This window comes from Schistocerca gregaria, chromosome 3 (genome assembly GCF_023897955.1).
Source record: "Schistocerca gregaria isolate iqSchGreg1 chromosome 3, iqSchGreg1.2, whole genome shotgun sequence".
NCBI lineage: Eukaryota > Metazoa > Arthropoda > Insecta > Orthoptera > Acrididae > Schistocerca > Schistocerca gregaria.
The window spans coordinates 432,195,543-432,221,159 of NC_064922.1; the positions used below are offsets into that span (position 1 = coordinate 432,195,543).

At 42.7% G+C, this 25,617-nt stretch overlaps 1 protein-coding gene and 1 pseudogene across 2 annotated transcripts in view; both read right to left on the reverse strand.

Moving 5' to 3' along the window:
- LOC126354441 (solute carrier family 22 member 7-like) overlaps positions 1-25,617 on the reverse strand; it is a 199,177-nt gene that overhangs the window by 24,872 nt on the left and 148,688 nt on the right. For both annotated transcript variants that reach the window (XM_050004128.1, XM_050004127.1), the window contains 2 exons: positions 12,087-12,301; positions 320-507 (listed from right to left, as the gene is read on the reverse strand). In XM_050004128.1, coding sequence (XP_049860085.1) covers positions 320-507; positions 12,087-12,301 — 403 coding nt within the window. The remainder of the gene's footprint in view (positions 1-319; positions 508-12,086; positions 12,302-25,617) is intronic.
- Positions 7,965-8,081, reverse strand: LOC126356889 (5S ribosomal RNA; annotated as a pseudogene).

Genomic DNA, 25,617 nt, shown 5'->3' on the forward strand with positions numbered 1-25,617 from the left:
CATCTCCCAAATCACAACCATATAATCTCAGAGTTTCGCTGTTGGAACGAATCAGACTGAATATTTTCACTCTGTGTGTTTCACATCAGTATGTTTGTTCATTCCTGCAGAGGTGACCAACATATTCTATTGTTCTGCATCAGTATGGAGGCAAAACCTTATGAGAATGAGTTCTTATTCAAATCTGCTGTTTGTAAAGAATAATTATTTGCATGCACAATAAAGGACAAAGGAACATAGATATCGCTTTGCTGAAGTAGAATATGACTGCACAATCAGAATTTTGTATCTTATTCTTTATAAATAAACGGATACATACCAGGTATGAAAGATACGGATTTGCACACATAACACAAGACAGAACTGTATATTCAATGGCGATGCATGTTTGGCGTAGACATGTCGGATGGATTTCCATGCCCTGTAAGTTCGTAAGTAATAACGACGAAGTGGAGAAGAGTTGTAGCGACAGTGACCCAGCAGTTATCAGCCATTGTTCAGCAGATACTGAAAAATAAGGAAAAAAAATCTGTAACATATCAGATACTGAGCAGTATTTGGCAGCTGGATATATATGTTACAAAATATGATACTGAGTTGTATTTGTTTGTTTATCGCATTAAGGACTACATGCTGTCTTTTATTTTGGACCGGAAGAAATACACACATACCGGGTCGCTATAATTAAAGTAGATACTCTCGAAGGTTCGGTGTGGGCTCTGATCATCGTACAGCAGCGAAGTTTGGTAGATACACTAATGCGTTATTGCGGAATCGATTTGCGCTGGAACATCGGGCCTCTCCTCAGATCTTTCAGTTGGCGATACTCTATCAACGAAGCACTGTAATTTCTCCGTCCACATAAAACAGTTTCACTAATAGCGCACTGTTTCTCCTCTTGATAGCCTACTGCTCACTTATTTTGTGGCTTACCAAATGGCATTGTGGATAGCAGACTGTCATCCAACGTACAGCGCAAGATTTGCACCAGGTGGCCAAAATTGGAACTATTTTTTTCCAGAGTAAATCGGTACCGCATAAACGTATTCACATATCTATCAAAGATTCGCTGTCATACGATAATACAGACCACACTGGACTTAAACGTGAGTAGTTGCAATGAAACTGTAAGTACCCTGTATATTTTTATCGTATTATAGGTGTAACAGTTCCTGCTGGTTCCAAATGAGTCCAAGTGTCATCATGTGTTGCGATGGGCAGAGGCAGCAGTTGTAGCTACAACACAGGCCGAGAAGTACTCGGTGCCAGAGTAGGAGCACAGTGAACCTGCATTCCGGGAAGGCTACACTATGGGGAAAAAGGGAGAGCTTCGTAGTAATGAAGGTAGTTAGCTCTTCGACCGTTGATAGCTGCTGCTTGTGAATGTGCATGCTGTTGTATCCAGCAAGAATTAAGTAGTGAATTATCCATGACTGTTGCGAAACGTCTGAGCACACATCTCATTCACATCGATGAGAAACTCTTCATTATGGTCAGCGTATACAAAACGGAAATAGTTATGACGAATAAACTAAGTACAGTGGACAAAAGGTATTCACAGCCAAGATATATCCCTATGATACCTACTCATTGTTTATTTTATGTTTCTCTTGGACCTAATCGCTCTGTTTACATAATGCGTCTTTTTAACATTTTAAAGCTTTTATATAAAGGGTGAGTCACTAATTATTGCCACCAAGAATAGCTTGGAAAGTATGAGAGGAGCTGAAAAGTCTCTGGGGCAAAAGTTGCATGAGATAACAGGGCCATAATATGACGGTTTTTGTTGCTGGATGCGGTCGCTTCAGAGGTATCGTGGTCAACTGTTTTTTTTTTTAATGGGATGCTATAGTTTGGTACTTATTTTATGGTAGCGGCTATCGAGACGAATCCAATGATGTGTACCAGTAAGATCCTCGAACGTCAACGAAATTCACAAAGATGGCTTGAACATACATTTACAGAAGGAGTTACAAGTGATGACCATTGCTACCAATGCAATGCTACAATCTTCTCATAATTGATTGAGTCATATTCCTTATCACATCGACACTTATCGAAGCACATGCTCTGACAATTCTCTCTCGCATACCTTCAAATGCACTTGCAAACAATGTCTTTTACGAATCCCCACAAGAAAAAATCCAGAGGCGTCAATCTGCCCAACGAGCCGGCAACGACACATCTCCTCCGTGTCGAATCCAACGATCTTGTAATTGTCTCTGCAACTTATTTCTAGCCATTAGCGGGAAATATGCCAGACACCCATTGTGTTGATACCACATTCTGTTCCTTGTTCTTAAAGGTATTTCTTCCAGTAACAGACCTAATGTTTCTTGCAGGAATGTCTACATCTACATCTATCTACATCTATATCCGTACTCCGCAAGCCACCTGACGGTGTGTGGCGGAGGGTACCCTGAGTACCTCTATCGGTTCTCCCTTCTATTCCAGTCTCGTATTGTACGTGGAAAGAAGGATTGTCGGTATGCTTCTGTGTGGGCTCTAATCTCTCTGATTTTATCCTCATGGTCTCTTCGCGAGATATACGTAGGAGGGAGCAATATACTGCTTGACTCTTCGGTGAAGGTATGTTCTCGAAACTTTAACAAAAGCCCGTACCGAGCTACTGAGCGTCTCTCCTGCAGAGTCTTCCACTGGAGTTTATCTATCATCTCCGTAACGCTTTCGCAATTACTAAATGATCCTGTAACGAAGCGCGCTGCTCTCCGTTGGATCTTCTCTATCTCTTCTATCAACCCTACCTGGTGCGGATCCCACACTGCTGAGCAGTATTCAAGCATTGGGCGAACAAGTGTACTGTAACCTACTTCCTTTGTTGTCGGATTGCATTTCCTTAGGATTCTTCCAGTGAATCTCAGTCTGGCATCTGCTTTACCGACGATCAACTTTATATGATCATTCCATTTTAAATCACTCCTAATGCGTACTCCCAGATAATTTATGGAATTAACTGCTTCCAGTTGCTGACCTGCTATTTTGTAGCTAAATGATAAGGGACCTATCTTTCTATGTATTCGCATCACATTACACTTCGCTACATTGAGATTCAATTGCCATTCCGTGCACCATGCGTCAATTCGCTGCAGATCCTCCTGCATTTCAGTACAATTTTCCATTGTTGCAACCTCTCGATACACCACAGCATCATCTGCAAAAAGCCTCAGTGAACTTCCGATGTCATCCACCAGGTCATTTATGTATATTGTGAACAGCAACGGTCCTATGACACTCCCCTGCGGCACACCTGAAATCACTCTTACTTCGGAAGACTTCTCTCCATTGAGAATGACGTGCTGCGTTCTGTTATCTAAGAACTCCTCAATCCAATCACACAATTGATCTGATAGTCCGTATGCTCTTACTTTGTTCATTAAACGACTGTGGGGAACTGTGTCAAACGCCTTGCGGAAGTCAAGAAACACGGCATCCACTTGTGAACCCGTGTCTAAGGCCCTCTGAGTCTCGTGGACGAATAGCGCGAGCTGGGTTTCACACGATCGTCTTTTTCGAAACCCATGCTGATTCCTACAGAGTAGATTTCTAGTCTCCAGAAAAGACATTATACTCGAACATAATACGTGTTCCAAAATTCTACAACTGATCGACGTTAGAGATATAGGTCTATAGTTCTGCACATCTGTTCGACGTCCCTTCTTGAGAACGGGAATGACCTGTGCCCTTTTCCAATCCTTTGGAACGCTTCGCTCTTCTAGAGACCTACGGTACACCGCTGCAAGAAGGGGGGCAAGTTCCTTCGCGTACTCTGTGTAAAATCGAACTGGTATCCCATCAGGACCAGCGGCCTTTCCTCTTTTGAGCGATTTTAATTGTTTCTCTATCCCTCTGTCGTCTACTTCGATATCTACCATTTTGTCAACTGTGCGACAATCTAGAGAAGGAAGCACAGTGCAGTCTTCCTCTGTGAAACAGCTTTGGAAGAAGACATTTAGTAATTCGGCCTTTAGTCTGTCATCCTCTGTTTCAGTACCATTTTGGTCACAGAGTGTCTGGACATTTTGTTTTGATCCACCTACCGCTTTGACATAGGACCAAAATTTCTTAGGATTTTCTGCCAAGTCAGTACATAGAACTTTACTTTCGAATTCATTGAAAGCCTCTCGCATAGCCCTCCTCACACTACATTTCGCTTCGCGTAATTTTTGTTTGTCTGCAAGGCTTTGGCTATGTTTATGTTTGCTGTGAAGTTCCCTTTGCTTCCGCAGCAGTTTTCTAACTCGGTTGTTGTACCACGGTGGCTCTTTTCCATCTCTTACGATCTTGCTTGGCACATACTCATCTAACGCATATTGTACCATGGTTTTGAACTTTGTCCACTGATCCTCAACACTATCTGCACTTGAGACAAAACTTTTGTGTTGAGGCGTCAGGTACTCTGTAATCTGCTTTTTGTCACTTTTGCTAAACAGAAAAATCTTCCTACCTTTTTTAATATTTCTATTTACGGCTGAAATCATCGACGCAGTAACCGCTTTATGATCGCTGATTCCCTGTTCTGCATTAACTGATTCAAATAGTTCGGGTCTGTTTGTCACCAGAAGGTCTAATATATTATCGCCACGAGTCGGTTTTCTGTTTAACTGCTCAAGGTAGTTTTCAGATAAAGCACTTAAAAATATTTCACTGGATTCTTTGTCCCTGCCACCCGTGGTGTACTCCCTACCATTCCTTCGATGAAATAGGGGCCTATAACCCCACACCATGCATTCACCAACCACGGTATTTGGTGTGCAACTTGCCGCAGTCAAGATGGGTTTTCAATTGCTCAATAATGCATGTTATGCATATTAAGATTTTCATGGTTCGTGAGTGTGGTCTCGTCAGTAAATAAAATCAAATTAATAAATGTTTCATCCCTTTGAATCTGACATTGAACCCATCGGCAGAATTCAATGGGACGCATACAGTGAATACCAGTTAATATTTGGTGGAGACTGGTATGGTAAGAATGATATTCATGGCGGTGCAGAACACGAACAACAATACTCTGGCTCATGCCAGATTCCGTTGCGATTTGACGACAACTAACGCAAGGACCTCTAACCACAGTGGCAAGATTACCAAATTATCGTTTCCTCGTTAGTAACGTTCCTTTGCCGGATATGTTTCCGATGCGTTAAAGATTCAGTTGTTCTCAGTTTATCATACATATTATATATGTACGACGTGTAGGATGAGAACGTTGAGGATATCTTTCAGCGTCTAGGTCTCTAACTCTCTTTCAATTTCTTTGGCATTCTCCGTAAATGAGAAGCGTATCGACTTGTTCTTCCAAAGATCACATCATTCACATTCGCTTGATTCGACGATACTAGTCTTACCGTTCCTATTAGTGTTGTATTGCGAAACCGTCGAATGGTGGTTACATGTCAATGGCACGTTAGATGGATACGCCGTATTCGGTGAATATTTACTATTTGCACTCGGAGCATGTGCTTCGATAACTGTCGAAGTGATAAGAAATACGACTCAATCCATGATAAGAAGATTGCAGCACTGCATTGATACCAGTAGTCATCACTTCGAACATCTTCTGTAAATGCCACCTTTTTGGCGTTCGTTGACCTCCAAAGACCTTACTGTTACACATTGGATTTGTCTGGATAGACTCTATCAAAAAATAAGAGCCAAACTATAGCATTCCATTTAAGAAAACAATCTTCGTATCTCTGACGCGACGCCTACAAAAAACCGTCATATTATGGCCCCATTGTCCCATGCGACATTTGTCCTCCAAATTTTGCAGCTAGTATCATACTTCTGGAGTAGGTAGTGACTCACGCTGATTACATGTAAGCCAGTTCAGAAATCGTGGCAACATTTTCGTCCCGTTACTGTCAATGTTGGGCTACAGCAGAAACAAATTAACATACGAGCGAGTGGTAATATACACAGCAGTGGAAATTAATACCATTGAATATTGTGCGTAGAAGTATACGATGTCGACAGCGATCACGAAATTTGTAGTGATTTGACTGGTGGCGCTAGATACGGTCCGGAGGAAGCAGCTCACGGTCGAAGTGTCTCCGTCTAGTAATGGCCAGTTTATGAGATTCGTAGCACGCCCGTCATGTGGAGGTCACAGCACAGTGGAACCCGTCTTGTGAGTACGGTGACTGATGCGAACAAGGAATTCATTTTTCGCAAATATACCCTGAAATTTTACTGCCAATATGATTTCACACATTGCACAGTATCCGAAATCGATGGATGGTTTCACAACGAGATTTGTTTGTGTGATAATGAAATGCAAAGTTTTAGTACGATTTTGTAGCAAACGTATGTTGTAATAATGCGATGACGAAGCTTGTGCTAGGATTATGAATGGAACCCAAGGAAAAGTGGACTTCGAGCATACAGACGGAGAGGTCACTAAGTTAGCTATCAGTTATGCAGGTTTACGACTTAGGACAGTAAGAATTTTAAATATTCCACTTGAAGTAACACGGAAAAATTTGGGAACCGTTCTGCAAATAATCTTTGAAAAATTGGTCGGAAACAAGTACTTCAAGGTAGACAACGGATAAAGAGTGCCACAATTGATTTACAAAAACATATCCCGTCATATATATTCATTCAGAGAGTTAAAGCCTTAGTAATATAAGTCATTTAGTTACTTACGCCAACTGCGAATCGACTGACCACCAAAAACAGCATTTGCAAAAGTTAATAACCTGCGCAAAGACATTCGCATTAATCCTGATGCGAACATGGAAACTTAGGAAACAGTCCAACATATGCACTGCGGTGTTCATTCGAAGGGCGTTTAAGAATAATCAAAATACTACGCTATACCGTTGTTTACGTGCTTACCATCTCCAGGGCAGGATGAACCCATAAATATAGAATGGATAAATACTGATCTAATCCACGTCCGAAAGTGTGCGTAGGATTGAGCTGTATTGAATCACAGTACTCCAAACATCGCAGTTTCAATAATGTCAAATTTTACAGAAATCTCAATGTGGCTCACGAACGGAACCCTGTAAGAGCATAAAGACCCACGCAATAACTGGGCAAAAATCTGGGAAAATATCCAGAACCCGACGCCAGGAACTAGAATAAATGCATAATTGTATAAAATTGTAAACTAAACGATCCCTACGGGAGAAATCTGCATAAAAGGAAGACCCACTCTGTGTTGCATTCAATACATACCTTCTTCTGCCGAAACCAAAGCGAAATTTCCAGCTGGACGAGGAAGAAGCTTGCAGTACTAAACATGACAAGCACAGCAACGATAGACATGGCGCACATAACTAACATGCACCGTCAGCTATTTCATTTGGCTACTCGGTCAATATGTTCACTACGCGACTTCCACAAAACCTCCTTCCCTACAGGACCATTTATGTCTCTCACTGTTCAACATGAACGTATGAGGCAACGCAACAGAAAATTGTTCCATAACTTATTAACCGCTGTTATTGCTATGGAGTAAATATGTCACCTGCCCACAACAAACAAAACTCAGCGGTACGATAAGCCCTTGATGCTCTGAAATTCAGAAGTGACACTATATTTGCCCATAAGATTTATTGCAACTATTTTTGTACTTGTAATAAACTTGAGTAACATGCTGCTTAATTAAAACCCGGCTTAAGACGCCCACAGATGGCGCAAAATTGCCGTTTCATTTTTTATTATTAAATTTAAATTTTTATTTCACTAGCTTTGAAATTTCATCGTCAGTTTAACAGATTATACAGTGCTCTTGAAGTGCACTCCGTCTTCAGGCCACGAATGGCCAACCGGGACCATCCGACCGCCGTGTTATCCTCAAGGGAGGATGTGGATAGGAGGGGCACGGGGTCAGCACACCACTCTCCCGGTCTTTATGTTGGTATTCTTGACTGAAGCCGCTGCTATTCGGTCGAATAGCTCCTCAGTTGGCATCACGAGCCTGAGTGCACCCCGGAAAACGGCAACAGCGCATGGCAGCTGGGTGGTCACCCATCCAAGTGCCGGCCATGCCCAACAGCGCTTAACTTCGGTGATCTCACGGGAACCGGTGTATTCACTGCAGCAAGGCTGTTGCCCCGGTCTTGAAGTGTTGCGACGACAAATGGAATTTCGTAGGTGGATCCCATTTGTTTGTTTTTAGCTCTGTGCTGAAAAGTCAAAAGCGAGCCTCTCAGTCAGGCATCCAGTCACTGAGGACGGGGGAGCAACGAAGCATTCTTGGGTAAGGCAGAAACTATATTCTACTGCCATACATAGAAACACAAAGTTATTTTACTAAAAAGTAAAGTACTCCGTCTGAACAGGCCTCGGAAAGCCCGACGGTACTGACCGGCAGCCGTGTCATCCTCAGCCCACAGTCGTCACTGGCTGTGAATATGGAGAGGCATGTGGTCAGTACACCATTCTCCCTTCCATATGTCAGCTTACGAGACCGGACCCGCTACTTCACAAACAAGTAGCTCCCCAGTTTGCCTCACAAGCGTTGAGTGCACCCCACTTGCCAACAGCTATCGGCAGACCGGATGGTCACCCGTCCAATTGCTAGCCTAGACCGACAGCACTTAACTTCAGTGATCTGGCGGGAAGCGGTGTTACCACTGCGTCAAGGCTGTCGCTGTTGCTAAACACAGATGGATTTAATTTACAAGCACTGAAAAGACTTTACCGTTTTCAGTTGTTGTACGTTATCATCCCAATTAATCGCGAGGACAAATTTTTTAATTCGGAAATTGCTTAGTTATAAAGAATGTCATGCTTCAGTTTATTTACTTGCCTTGCTGTACTTTAACAACACCTGTTCCGTTCGGAAGACAAAAGACAGCCTTCTACGTAGAAAACGTCCTTGTTTGCCTAGCACGAAGCTTATTTAGTCTTCTCACTCATTGTCTCACTGGTATAGCAACAAATCTGGCCGAAGTAGTAAACTAAGGAAAGTGTTCGGCATGCGCTAGAAGGGGAGGTCAGGAGATCATAAAGAGAAAAAAAAGATCAATGTGCCTGTTTGCCACTTGTTGAAACAGAGTTCGGTTCCCCCATCTCGACCCGATGCGGTAGGTGCCAAAGGCTTTTCTGTAGTAGCTCCTTTCGTCTTCAGTATAACTCTGGTACGTATTATTTTTAGTCTTTAAGAGAACCATTGCAGTACGAGATAGCGAAAACTGTATCACAAAACTCACTAAATTTTAAACAAAATTTATCCAAGTTATGCCACTGGAGTGAAATAATATAACTATTTTGAGGATTAAATGGTTTTGGACTAATCACACAAATGTAGCCAAATTGTATCCATTAGGAACTTCGTATTTCAAATGGAGGTGAGAGTAACTAATCGTATAAATATGTAATTCCTTCGTATGAAAGAAACGGATGATGTTATACCTTTTCTTTTCTCAAGTCACAGACTCAAATATAAGTACCAAGCTCATCGGCAATCCTTTTGCCCCTTTATTCGAGAACAGTAAATGTTTTTATCACTCTCAGCTTTGTACACAGTCAGATCCAAAGTAACTTGCCGAAGAGAAAGTTTTGCCTGTGTGTTGTATGGGCTGGCTGGCTGAAGGTGGTGTTGATTGGTGGGCCTGTAGCCGCACTGGATTAGCCGAGCGGTCTTAGGCGCTGCAGTCATGGACTGTGCGGCTGGTCCTGGTGGAGGTTCGAGTCCTCCCTCGGGTATGGGTGTGTGTTGGTCCTTAGGATAATGTAGGTTATGTAGTGTGTAAGATTAGGGACTGATGATCTCAGCAGTGAAGTCCCATAAGATTTCACACACATTTGAACATTTTTGGTGGGCCAGTGAGCCCAAGTGACAGACGAGTGGTTACGGAGACTTTTACAACAAATACAACAAAAGAAAAGAAATTCAGCAATAAGTCACAAATCCAGTCTGTATTCTTATGGCGGCTCTAGATTTCTGCTACTGAGTAACTATCTTAAGTGAAAAAACGAGAAATGTACAAGAATCGGTACTTAAAAGTTGTAGATTAAAATTACATTGTACAATAACGAAAAAGTAAAAAAATATATATACGGAAGTATTTTCAGCCTAAAGAAACACAGCAGGAGCTCCTACTCTTAGGGCACAGCTTAAGGTCCATAAGGGAAGTATACCTGTAAGACCAATAGTTGACGGAAGAGGTCGTGCTATCAGTAAGGTTTCCAGAAAGTGTCTCAACTTTTTAAAGAAATATTTCACTACAATAGACAGTATTCAGTCAAAAATAGTTGTGATTTCACCAATAACATACGTGACACACCAGGATTAGCAGACATAAAATTTGTCTCCTTTGACATAGTAAACTTGTAATATACTAATTAACGGCACGATTGAAATCGTTGGGAAGAACCTAAACGAACAGAACAAGCTCCCTAAATATGATTCTGATGAGTTCCTCGATTTGTTGTCAGTAATTCTGCAGTGTAATTATTCTGAATTTATTGATGAAAAATACCTCATATAACGATGGACTCAGCATGGGAAGCTCCATTCACGGTCTGCTTGTCGATATGTTTGTCACTACCTTGAAAGCTGTGTAAATTATTTAGATCCAATCATACACATCAGTGATCACATTCACACTTTCAAGATTTATGGGCAACCTACCACCACATATAGTGTAATATCTGCCACTCTCACTACCCCGAGATCCTTTCATTCAATGATGTATCGCTTAATATCTATCCCCATGAATGAAGACAACTTCCAAATTGAATAAAATGCAATCAGACAAATAACATGGAACAATGGTTGCCCTCCTACCTTGGTGGACTCCATAATGCACAAAAAGCAGAAACAACAGGTGTGCTCCCTTTTTTAGCCTGCTGAGGATGGGCCCAACAACATGGCGAATGGACTTCTCAGGATTGCCATCACGTTCTCTTCATCGATGAATGTCGCATATGCCTTCAACCAGACAATCATTGGAGACGTGTTTGGAGGCAATTCGGTCAGGCTAAACGCCTTAGACACACAGTCCAGCGACTGCAGCAAGGCATTATGTGGGGTCCATGTACGCGGTTGCTGGTCATGGAAGGCGCCGTAACGGCTGTACGATACGTGAATGCCATCCTCCGACCGATAGTGCAACCATATCGGCAGCATATTGGCGAGGGATTCGGCTTCATGGACGACAATTCGAGCCCCATAGTGCACATTTTGTGAATGACTTCCTTCAGGATAACGACATCGCTCGACTAGAGTGGCCAGCAAGTACCCCAGACATAAATCCTATCGACCATGCCTGGGCTGTATTGAAAAGGGCTGTTTGTGAACGACATGACTCACCAACCGCTTTGAGGGATCTACGCCGAATCGCAGTTGAGGAGTGAGACAATCTGGACCAACAGTGCCTTGATGACCTTGCGGAAAGCATGCCATGACGTATAGAGCCATACATGAATGCAAGAGGACGTACTACTGGGTATTAGAGGTACCAGTGTGTACAGCAATCTGGCCCACCACCCAAGAAGGTCTCGCTGTATGATGGTACAACATGCAATGTGTGGTTCTCATAAGCAATAAATAGGGCGGAAATGATGTTTATGTTGCTCTCTATTCCAATTTTCTGTACAGGGTCCGGAACCCTCGGAACTGAGGTGATACAAAACTTTTCTTGATTTGTGTATATACTTTCAATACACAAATGTTGTGAAGTTAAGTGTACATGCTGTGCAATATCGATTCGTACAGAAAGATTATGCTGTGGCATTGTATGTAAAAGTGGCTTACTATGAATCTATAAACATCTTAAAAAGAAATAATACTGCAATGGACCAAGTGGAGCAGTGTATAAATTCCTGTGTACCTCTGTGCCAAACTGTATAACTGTATAACCTGTGTGCATAATCAAGTGGTTTGCACAGTAAATGTCCTCCTGGGCTGGTGGCCGTTTGGTTTTTAGTCAATTTATGTTAATACTAAACCGCAGTGAAAATTTTAGTAATTTGGAGACCTTGTTTCTGGCAAAAGTGAATATAGTTATTATTGATCATACTATTGAATAACAAGTTTTTATGTAAAAAAAAATTGGTAAAAATATGAAGGCATGCTTGATTTAGTGGCAAGAAGTAAGCTAGTTCAGTACCTGTTGTCAGCACCACGAGAACAATGGAAATAACGGTGGCGATCAGGAACACCAGACAGTGCGTAAATCTTCTGCCGAAGTAGTTTCCAACGAAATGTCCCAATATGCAAGCAGTCACCATCAAGGCTCCCTGGCCGAAGTATGCAACGAAAGGATTCTCCCCAAAACTTTTGTTATGGAAGAGTAGAGTGAAAAGGACAAGAGAAGCCGCTGACCTGTGTGGAGAAAGAAACTTAATGTATTATCTTTAAATGTGAAGACAAATGTTTATAAACTCTCTTTAATGAAGCGCTGAATTTGGATTTGATTAGTTTTCAAACAATTCCAGCAGTGCAATATGCCCTAACATCGTAAAATAATTTAGTGCGACGTTTACTTCACCACAAAAATGTTCTGTCATATAGTCTGTTGCTGTTAGTTTGTTGATTCATTACTGAACACTGATTGATGCATTTCTATCACGCCATAAAAAATTTCATGCTAAAAGAGTCTTAAATCAAAAGAGGAAGAAATAAACTATCCACTCGTTAGTAAAAACATTAACCCGTAAGCAACATTCGGTTCAGAAAAGCTACTAGTGCGTTCTCCTGTCGTTGTAGTGCGGTCCTCAACGTGACGAGTGGTTTATGCAGCTCTTCAAGCTAGTATATCTTATGGAAGCGTCTTAATCTGCAAGCGACACCCACGTGAAGTTATACTCTGTTGTCAAGTCTTGGGGGTCTGTCTACAATTTTTGCACTCCGTAATTCCCTCCATTTCTATTGACTAGTCCTTGATACCCCGGGGTGTGGCCTATGAACCTATCCCTTCTTTTGGCCAAGTTATGCCGTAAATTCCTTTTACCTCAATTTAATGAAGTAGTTATTAGTTATCAGACCTGTCCTTTTGATCATAAGCATTGTTCTGTGGAGCTACATTTCAAACGCTTCTGTCCTCTTCTTGTCTGTACTACTTATAGTTCGCGGTTCACTTTTGCAATAGCTCCATCACTTCCTGTGCAATAGCGATCGACGGTCTGTTTCCGTTGCCACTTTGCATGGCATAATTTTTGTAAACGCTATGGTATTGATCAGCTGACCACAGACCCCCGTTGGTCAAGATCTTCACAGCGGAGATGTGGAAGACACTACTAACAGATAAACCTCAGAAACACCCACCAGATTCCTCGTAATCTACCGGCCAGTTCCGTAAATGGACGTTTTCCGGCCACAACTTTACATGGCCCGATGCCAACGCACACAGCAGGGTAGACGTAAGACGTCGTCGTCGGTAATAGGGGGCGGCAGGCGTTTGAGGCCGGTAAGCCGCACATTTTATAACTGACGCCTTGACATGCGAAACCATGTTCTCTGTCATTACTATAAACAAACAGACACCGTGAGGATCACTTCTTTTATTCCCGACTACGATTCTGGTCCACACTGCACATCATCTGCGGGTCTAGTTGGAGCAGGGAAAAGAAGCAACAACAAAAACAATTTCGAAAGAGTGACATTACAGACATTACCATAAGAGGCTGCACAATTAACAACAAAACATTATGAGGACACGCACATACCTTGCGTCGCAAACTGAAGTTTATCAGTAGTGGGGCAACAGGAACGTCACCCCAAAGTATGTCACCCCAGGGGTGGCGTCACCCCAAATCCAATATGGCGGCCGTGACTTAAGTACTTGACGTCACGTCACATCAGCTGAAGACAAGATTGACGTCAGGTGATGACGCGAGTACCGTTATCCAAAAATAGCGGGAATATAGGTCAATTGAGCTACCTTTACTAACCTAAGAAAATGGCGGGAAAGAAAGGGCTATCTCCACTAACCCCTTCCTAGGAACTGGACATAAGTCTTTATTTAATCAATTACAAACAGTACCACCATCAATTTTGTTAGCCATCCTCTTGGAAAATTTTGTTGAGCGAGTTGGTATGGTGTCGAGCCCACTAGAGGCTGCTCATTTAATTCGAATATAATTTCTATAAATTTCTTTAAACGTCTATAAATTTATTTCAATTTATTATCTACCTACAGCATTACTGTTATGTTACCACTACAAGAGGCTGATATATCGATAGCTGTATTATATATAATGGACATAAGTCTTTATTTAAACAATTACACGCAGTATCACCATCAAGTGTATTGGCCATCCTCTTCGAATTTCGAATTATTTGCTCTAAGAGCTTACATTGAATTCGAATATGATTTATTTTCTACATCATTAGTTTCGTGTTACCGTCACAAGAGGCTGCTCTTCACTATGTGTCACATTGTCGTGCACTGGTACTACGAACAGCAGCCGACTAGCCTACTTTCACATTCAGCGACGTCTGCCGGACACAAACATTCTCACTTTCTCTCGCCCGTCTGCGTCACCCGAAGTCCGGCAGGGCCGTCATACCCCAGACACGCCAAAACAGGAACCATGCAGGTGTTCTTAATCAGCTCCCTCAATCGATACGCTTAATAACATCGAGAAAACATGTACAACCATTGAAAGACTATTAAACACATACTGCAGCTCTAAAAAGTTCCAAACATATAAAATGTCACTACAGAAGTGATGACAGCATTAATATTGTGCTACCACCACAAGAGGCTTAGATACCCGTTTCTCAGTGTTTTAATAGCTCTGTTACATGCACTGGACGTAAGTCTTTATTTAAACAATTAGACCCAGTACCGCCATCAAATGTGTTTGCCATCTTCTCGGAAAATATGCATGAATTTTGCTGAGGGAGGTTAGTTTGGTGTCACCCCTACTAGAGGCTGCTTATTCATATAGGCAAGAAAAGGTGTTCGCTGCACTTCCAAATAGCTAGTTTCAACTGCTTTTCAAGGTAATCCAACAACATTTCCTACATACATCGAATTACGGGTCTCACCTAGTATATTACACTGATACAAAACACTCACCACGACAGCGGCCTGGAGGGGAGGAAAATTGTTGTGAAAAAAGGAATCAGTCTGTTCTGGGCTGCTAGAGAGAGAGGAGGCGGTGTGCTTTTTTTTTTTTTTGTTGAACTATTTACTTACTACGCATTTCACCTAATTTATTAGTTACGCTGATGCAAAACACTCACCTAACGTGTTTAGAGTCACTATATACAGTTTACAGACCTCGAATCTACTTCTAAATAATATTACATTACACTGATGTGCAGAGACGCGAACAACTCATTAATTACGATGTAACGCAGTGGCTCACACACTGTACTCGCATTCGGTAGGACAACGGTTCAATCCTGCGTCCAACCATCCTGATTTAGGTTTTCCGTCATTTCCCTAAATCGCTCCAGGCAAATGCCGGGATAGTTGCTTTGAAAGGGTGCAGTCGACTTCCCTAATCCGATGAGACCGATGACCTCGCTGTCTGGTCTCCTCCCTCAAACAACCCAATCCTAAATTACCGATAATAATCCAATACACACCATGGAAAACACTGAAATAATGCATTCGAACACGCTCACAACGCTTAAGCACCTTAAAATAATTCAAAGCACTACTCAGTCCAAGTAAAAACCCATCTTATCTACCACTCGAACCCTGATTTGACTGGATGGAAAGCCTAAGAGCAACCCCTAACACACACATTCAGACTCTCCAGATGCAGGAGACTGACCCAAATATCCATCCTAATTACAAAATCAATCACAAAGATCAGTCATAATTACACAACTATATACATAGCGCTGCATCAGGACGGCTTAAAACCGACAACTATACAACTCACCTTATCATGCTTTAATTACACAACTATATGCATGGCACTGTACAAGAACCACAATACTACGCAAAAAGCTGACAACTCGTGTTGTCCTGTTTGGCAAAAAATTATACCAATCGAAATCAACGACTGAAACTCTCAAACTCTACCCTACACCTACAAGCTACTGAAAAAAAGTTCAGTTCACTAGATCGTGCTGTTCGACAGAGATAAGTTTAAAAAAGTCTATTAGTTCCAAGCATATACCATCTACCCCTGTTTGACATCAGAGTTTACAACACACGCCTACTAAAAAACAACCCTAACCGGAACCAGTGGGAGATCCTCGTCCGAAAAGACTGCCTTCTCATCCGTATACAATCACAAACTACGTGATCGAGTTACTATGCAAACAGTCTCACGGCACCGGCCTCGCCGAAATGAGTCGGCGCGAAAGCCCCGCCTTCCCTCCAAATGCATGCTGTTCCTCTAACCTAACGGCTACGAAGTACTGCTGTCACAGCCCCACAACGCCCAGCGTTCTCAGACTATGTTTTACGTCACGTGGTACGCTCGTGCAGAGCAGGACGAGAGTCACCTTTCAGTATTCGATTATTATTTATTTAACACCAACTTCGCTCCTATAATATAGCAAAACATTTCCGATCACAATAAAATCCCTTTTTTCATGAAAATACACAAAGTCCAGTTTTATGAGGAAAAATCTATATAGTTTTTCACGTTCGAATTCTAAACTCATCACCTCTCCGAACACATTTACGTCTAAACCGATACCTCCTCTTAACTAAATAAACAAGTCAAATGCGAAGAAGCACTCGACCGAACAATTTACATGATAACAGAATAATGATTCAGCGCAAACACACATCCATATTGAATCTTGTCAGATTCCCACTTGATCACGAAAGCTGTCCAGCACATACTAAGTATCAGTACACTATTCGGTCGTCTAGACGACTACACTGTTAAGTCAAATGTATTCCCGCACTGCAAAAGTCTGTTAGCGGGAAACTTGAATCATTCCCACAACAGCCCCCCCCCCCCCCCCCCATAGACAGAATCATTGTACCAAATCGAACACATAATATATTTGATCGCTATACTTACAACTGAATGCCATTCGACAATGAGCGAAGTATCCAAAATACACCCTGCTTATGGCTCACGAAATAGAAATTTCTGTATCCTTCTTGTCACTTGCCATAATCTCCCGTTTGCCATCACAGTATTCCACTTCAAATCCAAGTATTCCTTACCACTGGACATAGTCATCTCCTTTACACATCTCAGAACACAAGAACATACTTTATAAACAACATGCTACCAACTTAGAAAATTATTGTGCTAAGGAACGTGTTATGAAACCGGTATTTTCAACCCCCTCAAGCCACAGCAACTAGGTATTTGACCAGTATTTGTAAAGCATTCTCTCTCTGTGCCAGGTCAGAGATTCCGTGATATATCGACTGGGCTATGGGCGATGCTTGATTGAGAAGGATCACAAACAGTGGATGATGTCGTGAGAAATGTACACTAGCTTTCCAGATCTCTAGTGCAACACTATCCGCTGGAAATGCTGTATCACATTTTGAATCAAGTCCTCGCAATCAAGCACATACCTGTGTAGGATCCTGTGGAGAAGTCCTTTATTACAGTCCGATAATTAATCTTATTTCTAACAGGCTCATATCTCGAGCCGATCAGCTACAGTAAAATCACAACCCCGTTTCAGTTAGCCCCCATGCAACTGCTGTCATTTCTCCAACTTTACGAATCTGATCGTTCCAATTTAAATCGCAACTGAGTAGCAGTTGGGGGAAAAATGTAACTCCCACCTTCTGCAACCCATGTAGACACAGGCTAAGCTGCATTACTGTGACAGGACTGTGTTTTGACCATTCTATGGAAAGCGGAACTCTTAGAAAGACAATAATTTTTCAACCGTACTGCGGTGCGCCCCCAAACTACATACAAGTACTACAGTCCATTCACATATATCTTCGTTATTCTGTACCATCCAACAGAGAAATATTACCAATTATAAAAGCCTCACTAACTTCATCTGATAGATAACTCTATAACATTTCCTCCGCATCTATTTCCTGCCATATATCGAAAACAAAACACCGCATGCGTGCAGGCATCGAGCACACGCAACGACCCTGTTAAATACACACGTTTTGATCAACTGCACACCTCAGTTTAAAGTTTCATCACCTGTACCGTAGGACAATGATCTTACCCCGATGACTACACTGTAAGTCTCAAGAGACACGCCCTGTGACCCTGTCTCGCTGTCTGAAACATTAATTTTTATGCTGTAACACGCTTTGTACACTGTCAAACATTTTATTTATTTACCCCGCCACGACTTAGAGATCGGTGTCAGGTTCTAAACTGACATTAACACAGCCTCTCGCAGAAAACTGGACCTCGCACGGTGACGCGATTGACGTCAGCTGATGACGCGAGTACCACTATCCAATACCACGGGCCATTGCTAGCGTGCATGCCCCCCTTTGCGGGAAGTAGAATTTTCGAGTGAGATAGGTCAACTGGGACACCTCTAGACTTCGCACAGTGTAAATAAATTGGTAAATGCTGTTACTATAACGCGCGCTCGATGATTTCAAATAAAATTCACTTACAAGATAACGAAATTTGACTAGTTTTACCGCGTTCCCATGGGTATCCAATCTACAGTCCGGATCTGATTGCTATGCGTTCCGTTTCGACTAATTCCTCATATTGCAGTCATGTATGAGATCAATGTTTCAGTGCTGCATCTCCCAGAAGGTGTGGCCCATCAACAAATCTGTTTCTCCAACTTGGACAAGCGTTGTCAATCAATCATTATGTGGTAACCAACAACGTGCCAGTGGACGGAAAAGACACCGCCGATCTACTGAAATAATAAGCTTTACAAATGATTATATGGACGATTTTACCAATTCTAAATTAATTTCAACTCCGACTAATGATGTGAGAGCATGTTTCCCAATTTCAGTACCATAGCTAAACCACCCCTTCTCCACTTTGCAGATCTGGGTAGATGACTGTGCAGTACGTCCATTCATTGTTAATTCTCGAACACATACATCATCAAAGTATATCAGACAGAACTCTACATACTTCTAACACTTACAGTTTGCGTTCTACACTCCTGGAAATGGAAAAAAGAACACATTGACACCGGTGTGTCAGACCCACCATACTTCCTCTGGACACTGCGAGAGGGCTGTACAAGCAATGATCACACGCACGGCACAGCGGACACACCAGGAACCGCAGTGTTGGCCGTCGAATGGCGCTAGCTGCGCAGCATTTGTGCACCGCCGCCGTCAGTGTCAGCCAGTTTGCCGTGGCATACGGAGCTCCATCGCAGTCTTTAACACTGGTAGCATGCCGCGACAGCGTGGACGTGAACCGTATGTGCAGTTGACGGACTTTGAGCGAGGGGGTATAGTGGGCATGCGGGAGGTCAGGTGGACGTACCGCCGAATTGCTCAACACGTGGGGCGTGAGGTCTCGATGTTGTCGCCAGTGGTCGGCGGAAGGTGCACGTGCCCGTCGACCTGGGACCGGAGCGCAGCGGCGCACGAATGCACTCCAAGACCGTAGGATCCTACGCAGTGCCGTAGGGGACCGCACCGCCACTTCCCAGCAAATTAGTGACACTGTTGCTCCTGGGGTATCGGCGAGGACCATTCGCAACCGTCTCCATGAAGCTGGGCTACGGTCCCGCACACCGTTAGGCCGTCTTCTGCTCACGCCCCAACATCGTGCAGCCCGCCTCCAGTGGTGTCGCGACAGGCGTGAATGGAGGGACGAATGGAGACGTGTCGTCTTCAGCGATGAGAGTCGCTTCTGTCTTGGTGCCAATGATGGTCGTATGCGTGTTTGGCGCCGTGCAAGTGAGCGCCACAGTCAGGACTGCATACGACCGAGGCACACAGGGCCAACACCCGGCATCATGGTGTGGGGAGCGATCTCCTACACTGGCCGTACAGCTCTGGTGATCGTCGAGGAGACACTGAATAGTGCACGGTACATCCAAACCGTCATCGAACCCATCGTTCTACCATTTCTAGACCGACAAGGGAACTTGCTGTTCCAACAGGACAATGCACGTCCGCATGTATCCCGTGCCACCCAACGTGCTCTAGAAGGTGTAAGTCAACTACCCTGGCCAGCAAGATCTCCGGACCTGTCCCCCATTGAGCATGTTTGGGACTGGATGAAGCGTCGTCTCACGCGGTCTGCACGTCCAGCACGAACGCTGGTCCAACTGAGGCGCCAGGTGGAAATGGCATGGCAAGCCGTTCCACAGGACTACATCCAGCATCTCTACGATCGTCTCCATGGGAGAATAGCAGCCTGCATTGCTGCGAAAGGTGGATATACACTGTACTAGTGCCGACATTGTACCTGCTCTGTTGCCTGTGTCTATGTGCCTGTGGTTCTGTCAGTGTGATCATGTGATGTATCTGACCCCAGGAATGTGTCAATAAAGTTTCCCCTTCCTGGGACAATGAATTCACGGTGTTCTTATTTCAATTTCCAGGAGTGTATGTCTATGCTGATGGGAGTCACAGAGCATTCGCGCAGTCGTGTGTTAAAATTAGAGACTGAAATACACACCTCACACTGTCATTCAGCACTGGTACCTATTTAGTATGCAACCGACCAGAAGTGGCCAGCTACATTTCACATCTCATGAATGGATGGAGCTCGCTGGGTCCTCGCCAATCCAAGTGTACAAGATTTCTCGAGAGATGCGTCCATGTCCAGGAGGTTAGCACTCCTTATCGATGTATAGCAACAGATTTCAATGTGTTGTGATCTAATAGCAAACCGTTAAGAAGCAAAACTAGAAAAGGGTGATTTTTTATGTGTGATGGAGCTTCAGATGGATGGAGTTCGAGGTATTTTTACGTAAATTAACCAAGCCATCAATTTAAACTATTATACCAGAGTCTAGGATCAGTAGCTAGAAGGTATCGTTAAGAGAGAGAAAATTAACATACTATTTCCTAAGGCTACAACGTTCCTTACTTAAAACGAGCTACAATGTTCGATTGCTTAACTTTCGAAACTGTCACCCGTATCGAATGTAACTATTTTAATATTCCAATGTAGGTAAAAAGACGAGGGCTGCTAGAAATCCTTGGGTAACAGAAGAAATATTGAATTAAATTGATGAAAGGAGAAAATATAAAAATGCAGTCAATGAAGCAGGCAAAAAGGAATACAAACGTCTCAAAAATGAGATCAACAGAAAGTGCAAAATGGCTAAACAGGGATGGATAGAGGACAAATGTAAGGATGTAGAAGCTTATCTCACTAGGGGTAAGATAGATACTGCCTACAGGAAAATTAAAGAGACCATTGGAGAGAAGTGAACCACGTGTATGAATATCAAGAGCTCAGATGGCAACCCAGTTCTAAGCAAAGAAGGGAAGGCAGAAAGGTGGAAGGAGTATATAGAAGGTTTATACAAGGGCGATGTACTTGAGGACAATATTATGCAAATGGAAGAGGATGTAGTCGAGGGGTATGAAAGGGAAGCAGTGGTTGGGAAAGGAGTGAGACAGGGTTATAGCCTCTCCCCGATGTTATTCAATCTGTATACTGAGCAAGCTGTAAAGGAAACAAAAGAAAAATTTGGAGTGGGTATTAAAATTCATGGAGAAGAAGTAAAAACTTTGAGGTTTGCCGATGACATTGTAATTCTGTCAGAGACGGCAAAGGACTTGGAAGAGCAGTTGAACGGAATGGACAGTGTCTTGAAAGGAGGATATAAGATGAACATCAACAAAAGCAAAACGAGGATAATGGAATGTAGTCAAATTAAATCGGGTGATGCTGAGGGAATTAGATTAGGAAATGAGACGCTTAAAGTAGTAAAGGAGTTTTGCTATTTGGGGAGCAAAATAACTGATGATGGTCGAAGTAGAGAGGATATAAAATGTAGACTGGCAATGGCAAGGAAAGCGTTTCTGAAGAAGAGAAATTTGTTAACATCGAATATAGATTTAAGTATCAGGAAGCCGTTTCTGAAAGTATTTGTTTGGAGTGTAGCCATGTATGGAAGTGAAACATGGACGATAACTAGTTTGGACAAGAAGAGAATAGAAGCTTTCGAAATGTGGTGCTACAGAAGAATGCTGAAGACAAGGTGGATAGATCACGTAACTAATAAGGAGGTATTGAATATAATTGGGGAGAAGAGAAGTTTGTGGCACAACTTGACTAGAAGAAGGGATCGGTTGGTAGGACATGTTTTGAGGCACCAAGGGATCACAAATTTAGCATTGGAGGGCAGCGTGGAGGGTAAAAATCGTAGAGGGAGACCGAGAGATGAGTACACTAAGCAGATTCAGAAGGATGTAGGTTGCAGTAGGTACTGGGAGATGAAGCAGCTTGCACAGGATAGAGTAGCATGGAGAGGTGCATCAAACCAGTCTCAGGACTGAAGACAACAACAACAACATGTAAGAAATATATTTCAAGCGCATGACATAAATCCTTCTTCCTGTTTTCTCTAGGATAAACTATGTCATCGAACCATAAAACGAAAAACTATGTTCTTAAAACATTTGCTCTGTGTGATACGAGTACAATATATTGACCAATGTTCACATCCGATCACGGTTCAGAAATTATACTCTGCGTGCAACAACCATATATATAAAATGTCAGTTGCTAACGGGGAAATCCTCTTACAAGGAAACAGATAAACGCCTAGCAGCAGCGCCCGACATGCGAAAATTACGTCATTACGTCATTCCATCAGTAGCTCTGTAAACAGCACATCTGTCAGACAAACGTACACACGAGCGGGGGGAGGGGGCGGGGGTTTTAGTACCTCACAAGCACCTAGAGCTAATCGCTAACTTAGTTGTGAAGCTGATGGCTAGATTTTACACCCAAGATGCAACAGGAGGGTGGAGTGCATCACATAAATCATAGTTCGTTTAGAGGGATGTGTAATGTTTCATCACACGTGAGATGGAATTCATCTGATACAGGAGAGGTTAACAGCTAACTATCGCAAGTAGAAGGTGCTTTAAATCATATACAGACCACGCGGCTGTATGCGAGTCGAACGCAGGTTATGTTACGTGACCGCAGATGCATATATGTTTATAGACGAATGTTTCTCTGTCTTCCTGAAAAGCGTCAAATACAGTAATCAACTTGCATGTATCACTGAGATCTCAATAGACATACAGTATAATGCTGCCTCAATGAACAAAAATTGACTGCTTCCCTCATTCCCTTCGCTTCCATGTCGACGATTTCTCTAATTCCTCTTGCTGCAGCGTGCTTGATCCCATGTACAAATTGTTCTGCACCAACCAGAAGATACGCAAGTACTTGTTCAAACTCACAGCATTTATATTCCGTCAATTTATACCCATCCCCCGATCACTTTTCGCAATTCTATGTATTTTCTGTCAGTTCTATACATACGATCATGACATAATCTCTCGTTCTGGTTTCTAAAATTGGTTATAAGTTTAGTACAGCTACCAATACCTGGCCCAAATGCACTGATCTGGAGGCGTAGTATAGCAGTGTACTTGATTGTATCCAGCCAGCCACGCATTTGGAGAGCGTTTGGGAAGTCTTCTGATGAACGAGAGGCTTACAGTTAACGCCCGCAAGTTGACAGTGCTTTAAATCATATACAGAAGACATGGCTGCATGCGAGTCGAATACATGCTATGTCACGCGAACGCAGATGCAATTAAGTTTATAGACGGACGGTTCTGTGCCTTCCTGAAAAGCGTCAGATACAGTAGACAACTCGCGTGTATCACTGAGACCTCAATAGATATACACAATAATGCTGCCCCAATGGACAAAAATTGACTGCTTACCTCATTCCCTTCGCTTTCGTGTCGACGTTTTCTCGGACTTCTCTTGCAGTAGCATACTTAATCCCAGGTACAAACTGTTCTACACCAACCAGGAGATACGCAAGTACTTGCTCTATTTCGCAGCATTTATATTGAGTCAATATATATCTATTCCCCATCACTTTTCACACTACTATCTATTTTGTGGCAGTTCTATCAATGCGATCGTGTAATAACTTCTGATTCTATGTTATAAAATTGGTTTTAAATTTAGTACAGCTGCCAACACCTAGTCCAAATGCACTGATCGGGGAGCCTAGTATATCACAGTACTAGATTGTATACACTCACCCACGCATTTGGAGAGCCCTTGCCTGTTTTCTTTACGGTTTTGTATATACACGTGTCGCGGAAGGCTCCCAGGACCCACAGTAGAGCAGAGTTAGTGTTCGAGTGTGGATCCACCTCCCACTTTATATATATATTGACCCATGTTGGGAGGCGGATCCACTTTCAAACCCATATTGTGGATTCAGACTCCAAGATCGATCGGGATGTAGCGCACGGTGGGCCCACACGTATATACATAGACATACAGAAAACAGAGCAGACGCTCTGCAAATGTGTGGGTGACTGACGTCGAACAGGGATAGATGGTATATGCTTGGAGTTAACAGACTTTTTTAAACCTGCAAAATACTAACGCGCATTCTTTACAGACGAATGGAAAAACTAGCAGAAGCCGACCTCGGGGAAGATCAGTTTGGATTCCGTAGAAATACTGGAACACGTGAGGCAATACTGACCCTACGACTTATCTTAGAAGAAAGATTAAGAAAAGGTAAACCTACGTTCCTAGCATTTGTAGACTTAGAGAAAGATTTTGATAATGTTGACTGGAATACTCTCTTTCAGATTCTAAAGGCGGCAGGAGTAAAATACAGGGAGCGAAAGGCTATTTACAATTTGTACAGAAACCAGATGGCACTTATATGAATCGAGGGACATGAAAGAGAAGCAGTGGTTGGGAAGGGAGTAACACAGGGTTGTAGCCTCTTCCCGATGTTATTCAATCTGTATATTGAGCAAGCAGTGCAGGAAAGGAGGATATAAGATGAACATCAACAAAAGCAAATCGAGGATAATGGAATGTAGTCGAATTAGGTCGGGTGATGCTGAAGAGGAGAAATTTGTTAACCTCGAGTATAGATTTAAGTGTCAGTAAGTCGTTTCTGAAAGTATTGGTATGGAGTGTAGCCATGTATGGAAGTGAAAAATGGATGATAAATACAGGTAGTTTGGACAAGAAGAGAATAGAAGCTTTAGAAATGTGGTGCTACAGAAGAATGCTGAAGATTGTATGGGCAGATCACATAACGAATGAGGTGGTGTTGAATAGAATTGGGGAGAAGAGAAATTTGTGGCCCTACAAGAAGGGTTCGGTTGGTAGGACATGTTCTGAGGCATCAAGGGATCAACAGTTTAGTATTGGAGGGCATCGTGGAGGGTAAAAATCATAGAGGGAGACTAAGAGATGAATACACTAAGCAAATTCAGAAGGATATAGGTTGCAGTAGGTACTGGAATATGAAGAAGCTTGCACAGGATAGAGTAGCGTAGAGAGCTGCATCAAACCAGTCTCAGGACTGAAGACCACAACAACAACAACAACAAACATGTCTGTACATGTGTATAATACCCTCGAACATCTGTAATCGTTTATGTCTATGTGGCCGATCTATATGTACATCCTAAATCAACGTAAATAAATAAATTTAACTATAGTTTACATTTTTTGGCGTCTCCAGAAACGAGGATTTACGTTCACGGTGGAGTCAATAGTGAACTTGAAAGCAAATATTTATATAGGTTTCTGGTCCAGGTTGGGTGGCTGCAGGGTTGAGGTTCTTAGGGCGAGCAGATGATCGACTCTCGAGCA